Source organism: Melanostigma gelatinosum (genome assembly GCF_949748355.1).
Source record: "Melanostigma gelatinosum genome assembly, chromosome: 19".
Lineage (NCBI taxonomy): Eukaryota > Metazoa > Chordata > Actinopteri > Perciformes > Zoarcidae > Melanostigma > Melanostigma gelatinosum.
The window spans coordinates 3,082,358-3,092,459 of record NC_136652.1 but is presented as its reverse complement, the minus strand read 5'-3'; the positions used below and the strand labels follow the sequence as shown (position 1 = coordinate 3,092,459).

The 10,102-nt window shown below is 43.6% G+C and overlaps 1 protein-coding gene across 1 annotated transcript; it reads left to right on the top strand.

Annotated features, from left to right (window-relative positions):
- Positions 1–3,095: 3,095 nt before the first annotated feature.
- On the top strand, positions 3,096–8,671 carry fbxo16 (F-box protein 16; the record flags this gene model as incomplete). The annotated part of the gene is made up of 7 exons (XM_079291110.1): positions 3,096–3,203; positions 4,859–4,894; positions 5,451–5,657; positions 5,786–6,270; positions 7,342–7,453; positions 7,803–8,076; positions 8,576–8,671. 7 exons carry the CDS (start codon positions 3,096–3,098, stop codon positions 8,587–8,589), a joined length of 1,236 nt encoding a protein of 411 aa, XP_079147236.1. The 3' UTR covers positions 8,590–8,671.
- Positions 8,672–10,102: the final 1,431 nt, after the last annotated feature.

Below are 10,102 nucleotides of genomic sequence, written 5' to 3'. Positions count from 1 at the left end.
GGTATTAGTGTATTTTAGTTGTGTAACCTTGAGTTGTCGACATTTTTTTTATTTGAGCCTTTTTTCTTTTTCTTTATTTGAACTATTTGTTCCATTATTTGTTATTGCTACATAGACATGACAGTACACACCCATAACATGAACGGCTCCTCATAATTGCGCGTGTAGCTAGTTATAAGTAACGGAACCGGGACGTCCTCGCGGTTGTTTGTTTGTCTCTGCCAAACTACAGAAAAAAAGGTTCAATATAACACAATGGCATGCAGCGCAGCGGAGACAAAAGATGATCCTAAATGATAGTAACCGTGGCATATGTAGTTCTAACGTTAATTCACCGCACCGAGCCGGGCTGCTCGTGAGAAACAGTCCGGTGGTAAATGTAAGCTAGCTGTTAAACTGGTTTAATTAAAGGCAACTTTACCTGAATATTGTGCCGGAAATTCACGTGTAGCAACGGGGTCTCCGCGGCTCCTCGAGTTGGTAACAATGAGTGAATGTCCCCCTTCCAGCACCCTCCTCCCGTCTCCTCCTGTCCTCCGCCTCCCCCCTTCTGCTCCCCCCTTCTCCGCCGAGCGTTAAGCGCGCGACATTTCAAAAATGGCTTCCAGACAAGACTCTAAACAATAAAAGCTTCATGAACGACAAAACGAGACGAGAGCCAGGAACAGAAGACAGTAAGCAGTAGTGGAAAAGTATTTACACCTTATTAGACCTACTTCACTATGAATATCAGTGTTAAATTCCGACTTTTCAATTCAATTTTTTATTCAATGTTATTTGTATAGCCCAATATCTTGAACCACAAACTTGTGCAATAGATGTCATGTGTACAGAATGAACAATATAATACAACAGCAGAAATGATAATAGAAAAAAATAGCACCTCTATTAACAGCAGCAGTGGATATAATATAATGGAAATAAATAATAAAACAGCAATAGTAATAGAAATGTGACTAATAACAATGATAGTAGCAGGTGTCAGCAGGGCCTCGGCAGCAGGCAAAACCCCGGTCCAGATATAACCCTGATCCAGATACAACCCTGATCCAGATACAACCCTGATCCAGAGAGAACCCTGATCCAGATTCAACCCTGATCCAGAGAGAACCCTGATCCAGATTCAACCCTGATCCAGAGAGAACCCTGATCCAGATTCAACCCTGATCCAGAGAGAACCCTGATCCAGAGAGAACCCTGATCCAGATTCAACCCTGATCCAGAGAGAACCCTGATCCAGATACAACCCTGATCCAGATACAACCCTGATCCAGAGAGAACCCTGATCCTGATTCAACCCTGATCCAGATTCAACCCTGATCCAGAGAGAACCCTGATCCAGAGAGAACCCTGATCCAGATTCAACCCTGATCCAGAGAGAACCCTGATCCAGATTCAACCCTGATCCAGAGAGAACCCTGATCCAGATTCAACCCTGATCCAGAGAGAACCCTGATCCAGATTTAACCCTGATCCCTGGAAACCTGTGAGGAGAGAAAGCACAAAGACTGAAGTAAAGTCAGTAATGAACATTAATGAGGCATGAATTCATAAGGAGAGGAGGAGGAGAGACTCCTCTACATGTATTATCACTCTACAGTTATTGCCACACATTATTTACATTTCAACATTCTTCATTATTAACAAGTCTATAAAATATAGTGCATTGATAAAGATTGCCAGCCTCAACAGTAAAATGGTAGACCTGTTTAATATTCCCTGATGCATCAATATTGACAATTCTAATGTAAGTAATATCACTCACAGGGGGATATTGTGACGTGTGAATCATAACAGATTAATATAAATCCGAATAACAACTAGCGTATGTCTTCTATGTGCTTTTTGCCATAGTATATTCTACACTATTACTTTGGAGGCCCGATGGCTGGTTTCCGGTCTGGCTCCGGGTGTGTTTTGTTTAACTTGACGCAGCTTTCAGTCTTTCTTCGCAGCAGGTTTTCTGTCTTCGTTGCGCGCCACCGCCCATTCGAGCACGAGCAGGGCTTTCTGCTTTTGAATGGGAAACTTCTCAGACCGGTGGGGCCGAGTGCTCGAGCTATTCGTCTGTAAAATGGATCTCAAACATTTTTCATTGTTAATATTGGCCTGCAGCTGCGGTTTGAACTCAATGCAACAGGCGCATTATGGGAAAAAAACACAGAGCTAACGCCTACATTATTAAGACAGCTACTGCTACTGATAATACAAATGATTAATTACTGACATGTTCTACTTACATGTCTCATGTATTTAGTGTTTTAAAACACACATCGTGAATGAATGTGGAATTCAAGCTGTAACAGGTATTCTCTGCATCAGTGTATCAGAGGTCTCCATGGCTGCAGCGTCAGGCCTTCTGCACCACCACTGTTTGGCATCATTAGAGCCAGTGGGGCCTGCACACCCCACACTCTCCACTGGTTTGCTTTGCTGCCCCCCCCCCCCCTCCTGTGTGTGACAGGATGTGGTAGCCAGTCCATGTAAGGAGAGTATGCTCACTGTTACTATGGGAACAAGTAAACTGTGCACAGGGAAAGGGGAAGAAGGAGAAAAGAAGAAGAGTTGGGTGTACGGACACAAAGACCATCAGGAGTTTGCACTCAGAGAGAGAGAGTGTGTCGGGTTTAATTCCTTCAGAGGAGAACTGATGGTGAGTGAAATACCAGAGGAGTGTGTTCTGCAGTTCTGATGTTAACTCTTTAAACACTGCAGTGTTTTGTGTGTGTCAGCTTCTCTCATTTAGGCTTGGGAACTGTTTTACTGTAGACTTTATCCATTTTAAAGGGCCAGTTCACCCTACAATATAACAGGACTAAGGACTCAAGATAGTCCACAGACCTTGTTCTGTGGACACCAAAACAATCCAAATAGCACTAACAGGGAAAATATGTATTTTGGATTTGGGGTGAAATGTCCCTTTAAGTGAGATAATAGCTGGGATGTTATTGAACTGAATATTGTTAGGAGGATGAACATTAGGCTTCAAGCCCTCTGGCAGATGCTGCATGCTTCACATACACACAACATGTAAGAAACTAGTAGCAAACATGTGAATAAAATTTTGGGCACCTTCAACCAGCTTTTACTCAAAGATGCCTCTTGGTGCCAGAGTGCCACCGAGGTCATCTGCTAGCTGTGCTAAGATGAAGACCACACGGAGCACCTGGACTCCTCTCAACCACCCGGTGTCCAACAGCAAGGTACGCTCATCTGCACCGGTGCCCTCAGACAAATACTGTACATGTTCCTCACAATCATAGAGTACAGCTTTCATCTTGTGAATAGTGGAAAAAAGTACTCTGACAAGTACTTCAGTAGCAACACCACAGTGTAAAAATACTCCATCACAAGTAAAAGCCCTGCAGTCCAAATGTTACCAAAGTAAAAGTACAGAAGTATCATCAACAAAATGTACTAAGAGTATCAAAAGTGAAAGTACTAAACGTAAATGGCCTCCGTGAAAGACATTATTATATTTGACATCATTACATTATTAATAATAGAGCATCAATATGTAAGCAGCATTTTACTGTCACAGCTTTTCAAAGTGGAGCTCCTTTGAACTTCTTTATAAATAAATGAATAAATCAGAAGATAATTAATATGCAGGTAAATCTGTATGTATCTTCAGACTTTTCTCTTTTTTGTGGTGACACATTAGATAACCTTTCCCCCATCAGAGCCATGTACTTAGTTACATTCCAGCCTCGGCGATGTACTCGCACATTTGTACTTCATGCAGATACTTTCAACAACAACCATCAGATTCAACGTCACTATTTTATTCAGAAGCATTTTTGAGTTAACCAAGTTCACTGAGTGTTTCCTTGAAGGATTTGGTATTTGTGAACTATTGAGTGAAGTCATGTCTCAGTAACTCGAGAAGTTGCATTTGTTGTGCGAAAAACTTATCTCCCACACTCAGAGCGGATTTAAGAGGACAACGAAAGCTCTCAAGAGGCGTTTAGTTATATCAAAAAGCAATAGGTTTATTATCAACAGAGTTATGCAGCCCCGCAATTCAACATGCATGGGTTTCTAATAGCTTCACTCTCAATCGAGATCCGCCATAAGAACAACACTTCACCATAGCAGCGCAACGATGTATATAGGTTCTCCTTATGGAAGCCTATTGGTCAAAGTCAAAGATGCAGGCGGAGCTTGTCTGTACAAGTAATCCACCTGGTAGGAGCCTGGACAAATCCGTCCACACTGGCCCGTCCCAGAAGGCGTAGTCATCTGTCAGTGTGTTATGAAATGTTGTAGACTGCAGGGGAGGACTGGTTTAATACAGCCCGAGGCTGTTGGGCCTACCCTAAGATGGCGGCACTGCCCTTGTGACGCAGTTAAGCCAGTAACCTTCCACTGCTTCTCCCTCGCCCTACCGTCTCATATGAGTATTGCCTGAGTAACTATTAAAGCTAAAACTATTAAAGCTGTTATAAAGCTATTTTATCCATACTAACTGCGAAACAGTAGAAGGTGTAAAATATTACACCTTAGAAGAAATAAGATTGCATAGCATTTTATCAATACATTGTGATGAGTCATAGATTTGTGTCAGTGTGAGGAAGACCAACATTAAGCCTCAAAGCCCAGAAAGAGCCGCCACACAGCATCACCCCGAGCAGAACAGTGACTCCGTCAGTAACGGGCTGACAGGAAGTCTTACTGCAGCTTCAGAGTTCTTAAACCGTCTTCATAAACCGCTGAGTCACGAGCAGGACCCAGCAGCTCATCGCTTTGCTCTTCATTTAAAATATCTCGTCTCATTCGCACCATCATCACCTTGTTGTTCCTGACAGTGCAGTTCGATGTGATCACGAACCTTCTTCACTTTCCTCTTCTCTCTCAGCTGTTTGAAGAGAGGCGGAACCTTCTGGCAAAGTGGGTGAGTTAAAGGGACAGTTCACCCCTAAAATCAAAAATACATATTTAACCTCCTCCTTGTGGTGCTCGTTATCTATCCAGATAGTTTTGCTGTGAGTTGCCTGGTGTTGGAGGTCCCAGCTGTAGAGATGTCTGCCTCCTCTCCGATATAATCGCACTATACGGCGCTATGGAACTCTGCTTGAAAGAAAATAGTTTTTGGCGGTTTGAGCGCCACAAGCAGAGTGTCATAGTCCCGTTATAGTGGAGAGGAGGCAGACATCTCTACAGCTGATCTCTCCAACACCAGGCAACTCACACCTGAACTATCTACGTTGATAAATATCAGTACATTTAAGAGGAAAAATCTATGTTTTTGATTTTGGGGTGAACTGTCCCTTTAAAATGATGATGATGATGAACAGAGAAACAGTAAATGTAAATCCTTGACTGTGCAGTGAGCTCAGTGTGAGTTTAGAAACCAGTCTCTGAGGAGTCCATCGTCCGTCCAGCTCCCTTCACCTGACACGGTCCATGTGGAGGAACTCCGGCCGTGTTCGCTCACGTTTTTATGTCAGTTCGACAGGTGGTCTGACGGCCAGAGGAAGGCGGTGCTGCAGGACTTTGTGCTGAGCTGTTCGGTGGAGCAGCTGAGCTTCCTGAGCGTCAGCGTGAGCACACGGCTCCCCCTGCAGGCCGCAGACCTCTCCTCCCTGCTGCCCAGAGCCCTCTGCCTCTACCTCTTCTCATTCCTGGACCCACGCAGCCTCTGTCGATGTGCCCGGGTACACAAACCGGACCATGATATATATATATATATATGTGTGTGTGTGTGTGTGTGTGTGTGTGTGTGTGTGTGTAGAGTTGTCAGCATGGATAACTCAACTTTTTTTTCTTCTTCTTCTGCGAGCAGGTGAGCTGGCACTGGAGGAGCATAGTGGAACTGGACCAGCTGTGGATGCCCAAGTGTGTGAGGCTGGGCTGGTGCATCAGCTTCTCCCCCGGCCCTTTGGAGCAGGGCGTCTGGAAGAGACACTACATCCAGACTGTGCAGGAGCTGCGACTCACCTCGCTGCAGGTCAGGAGATCAGATCCAGAGCCAGCTCACCGGTCACATATCAAGTACTACGGCTCAGGACAAACCCTCATGCAGAACAGAGCGATGTCACAGTGTAATGTCCACCTCCAGGCCGCCTCATCCCAGCAGCAGTTTGTGGTTCCACCGGCCTTCATCGGTGAGGAGGCTTCAGCGCCCATCACCCCATCACCTGGAGGCGTCTCCAGGACGGGATCAAGAGGAGAGAAGCAGCCGTGGAGAGACTCTGACAGACGTCCCACAGACACACTGCGCTTCAACTACCTGGACAACCTGGACCCCAGTGAACAAGCGCTCAGAGCGTGAGGCTGCACTTCTCCAACAGGCCGTCAGAGCCGGTCCGCTTAGACAAAACCTGAAGGAAAAAACAGATCATGCTCAGCAAAAACAAACTTACCAATTGCTGAACTTCATCATGTTATTAATGGATGTGATGAGGAAGATTAATATTAAGTGGTGTTATTAATTTATGGACATAACATTCGCACTGTGAGACTTGAATATATTAAATGAGTCCTTTAGCCAAAGAGAAGCTTCTGTAGAGTTTAACTCCAGACGCTCAATAAAGCCAATGTGTGAGTCGCAGATAATAAGAAATGTAGAAATACATATTCTAAAACTAGGATTTCTGTTTCTAACGATGCATAATAAGCTGAAAAGAAAAGACAACTGTGTGAATAAATCAAACGTAATGTTCCACAGTGACTTAAAACACCCAAAGAAGTGTTGAAATATGTGAAATAACATAACAGAAATCCAAATATAAGATCAGACTTTTTCTATCCCCGCAGCACTGAGAGGTATCAGGACAAACAACTATTTTAGTAAAATCATTTAAAAAAAAGTGAAATTTAAAAAGCTATATACAATATATCCATTAAAATACTACAGAGTTTATAAGCAAATTGTGCAAATACTGTACACAAGAGGTCCAGCAGTGCAACTCTGGTTGAGGCCACAATGTGTAATAATCAGTACACTATAGGTACATAATGTAGTAATAAAGTATATCATGTGCAGTGGATATAATGTACACATTACAACTCAACTGAACTCAACTGTCTGCCAGCAAACGCAGCAGAAAGGAGGAATGAAACAATCTGCTTTCCAGCAGAAGAAATGGACAGAAAAAGTCCAAAGAGGGTTTAAAAAGGTTGGTGCTCCAACGGAGCTCAAGGTGTAGCTCATAGTGCACACACCCGAAGTATGAAACATGAAGGTGCAGCATTAATTCAGGGCTTTCTTTGGTTCATGATTTGCAGAGCAACAGCCACACCTTGCTCTTTGACCCCCCCTGACTGATTGATGTGTGTGAATTCTCTGCAGACCCACCGAAGCTCCAGCTGCTCACCGACTCTACTGTCTCTCTGCAGGGCAGTGAACAGCGGAGCCGCCGGCCGCCGCAGCAGCGCGTGGAGGCCAGGCGACGGCAGCCAGAGGCCGCTGTCTGAGGCGCATTACAAGCTGCACAAAGCCAAGTCGCTGGTAAACCTCTCCATCCATCACCAGGGGGGGGTAAGCGTGGGGGACTCTCTGGAGACTGTGCAACCAGCAGGCATCATGCATTATGGAGCAGCGTTTACGCAGAAAGAGCATGTTAATGAGGAGCTGCTCAGAGGGAGCTGAAACCAAATGATGCTGATGATGGGGTTCGAGGGAAGAGGGGGTGGGGGTGCGATAGAGGACACTGTGGCATTTAATATTCAGACTTTGATGAAATCTTCATACATACTTTTTTTTGCCTGCAGGAACTAATATGAAATACAACTCACTACATCTGGAATCATGTTGAATTCTGGTTGTCAAATGATAACTTTTGTCTCTCCTCCTTCAGATGTTCCTCAGCTCCAACTGCAGGCCCCAACATCCTCCTCTTCCTCCCCCTCCTCTTCATCACCCTCCTCTTCATCATCCTCCTGAGACCCAATCGCGACCACCTTGGGCGTCTCACAGTCTCGACCTCCCCGTCACCACGGAGACCGCCATGGGCATGCTGCGCCTCACCCGGTGGAACGCCGGGATCCGTCCGGGGCCGGTGAGGTCGGCGGTGCCCCGGCTGAGCGTGGAGGCGCTCAGGGCGTCCCGGCGCTCCCACCGGAGCGCTCCCAGTAAGCAATCCCAGCTCCTCCACTTCCTCTGGGCTGAGTATGATGTAACCACACAGCAAGATATTCAGGGGTTTAAAATGACTGATTCTGCAAGAAAAGTCGCAGACGGAGTGCAGTTTGTGACGCTGTTAGAAATGTTTCATGTCTTGTTACTAACTCCTGAGTGGAGCTAAATGATTGATTCTGAGTATTTTAGTTGTTTTAATTTAAAGCAAAGCATTCGAAGATTTGTTTAGGAGGCATCTAATTAACGGGACATCTGTTTCTTCTTTTATGTCTTCTTTTAATAGAATATCAACAGCTTTGTTCATAAAGTCAAACAAAACATGACAATTCAAATCAGACAGTATAAAGTCTCAAATGCGTTAATATGCATCATCAAAGAGGAACACAAATGTTTCAAATTCAAGTTACAATGAAATGAAAAATGAAGTGATATCAGAGAGCGTGCCTTAAAGTTAAGAAGCTGACATGTCCACATACTCATGCTTCTGTTTAGGACTCACAGCCTGAAGTGGAAAGATCACTAATGAGGTGAATGTTTCTATCAATCAGCTACGCCACTGTCCTGGACTGGGTCTGCTCCACACACACATCAGCAGGACGTCAGAACCACAGCTTCAGGACCAGATTCACAGCCACAGCTCTACAGTCAGAAGGTTTGATGTATATTCGTACACGGAATGCATTCTACAAATGCTATTCGTGTGCATGTTATTGAGTAAAGGCAGCACTGGATGGAGATGAGGAGAGACATGAACATTCTGATGACATCTTGATGTTTCATGTCATTATTATAAGAGTAGACTTGACTCCTAATGTAGAACTTTAAATAAGTTCCAGGGTTTCACACAAGGAACAAAACGCTTCTTGAAGAAGGAAACCGCTCATGAACATGGAAAGATTTTGTGAAAGAGTTTTTAGCACAAGCTGGAAAAAAAGTGAATAGCCTCGTTATCATAGGACGGCATCTTATCGAATATTTTAACAGTTCTGCTCAGTAATGATGTCTGACGTTTAAACATAGCACATAAAGGCGCTAAACACTCGTCTGTGAATATTTCACATTAAAACTGATCATTTTGTGAATTTGCAACAGTTGCATCACTTTTTCAGTAAAAGATTTGAATAGACTCATACAGCCAGAGACCCAACGAGGATCAGAGCAGCGTCCGTCAGTCAGTCTGAGCTCAGCTGTTGTATAACCTGAACTACTGTAAGATAATAAATTGACTCTACTTTTAGCAGAATGCTCTGAGTGAACATGAGTTCCCTCTGGAAATACACAGTGTGTATGTCTAGGGCTTTTATTGTGAAAGGTAAGAACAGGAGGAGTGGATCTGGTCTGCGCTGTCCTGGTTCAGGACTACTGAGACTGTGTTGTTGTACAATATATTGTATGTTTTCAATATGTCTGTTTAACACAACGTGATTGGTTGACATCTTTATTTGCAATGTGAAAGCTCAGAAAAATGTATCTTATTACTAAAAAGAGAAAAAAATACTTTTTTGCAGCATCTGGTATAAAACCACCCTAGCATGTCAAAAACAACCGTTTGCAAAAATGTATCAGCTTGCAAATGAATCGCACAAAATACACCCCAGTACGTGAAGACCTTAACGGTGCTTGTTTTTGATGACTTTGAGCAGATGTAATTGTTTAAAGGTCCTCTGTGGTTTAGATGAGCTGGTCCTCACAGTCCTGATGATGACAATAAATGAACACTTCCTTCATTTCAAGCTAGTACTATAGGCTGTCTGTGTGGAATGTAACAAAGTGAAGTCACTAAAGTACTGTTTCAAGTACACATTTGTACTTCTGCATTTATTTTCATGCTTTCTACAGTGTACCTTTTACTTCACTACTTTATTTGATAACTTCAGTTATTTTACAAATAAAGATTGTTTTTACATACGAAGAGCCAATAAAGTATTTTTTGTTGTAACTTAATTACAGCCTGAATGATAATTCAACAGTAAAACTGAGGATTTATTGCTTTTTCCTTTCATTGTTTGAATAATAAAC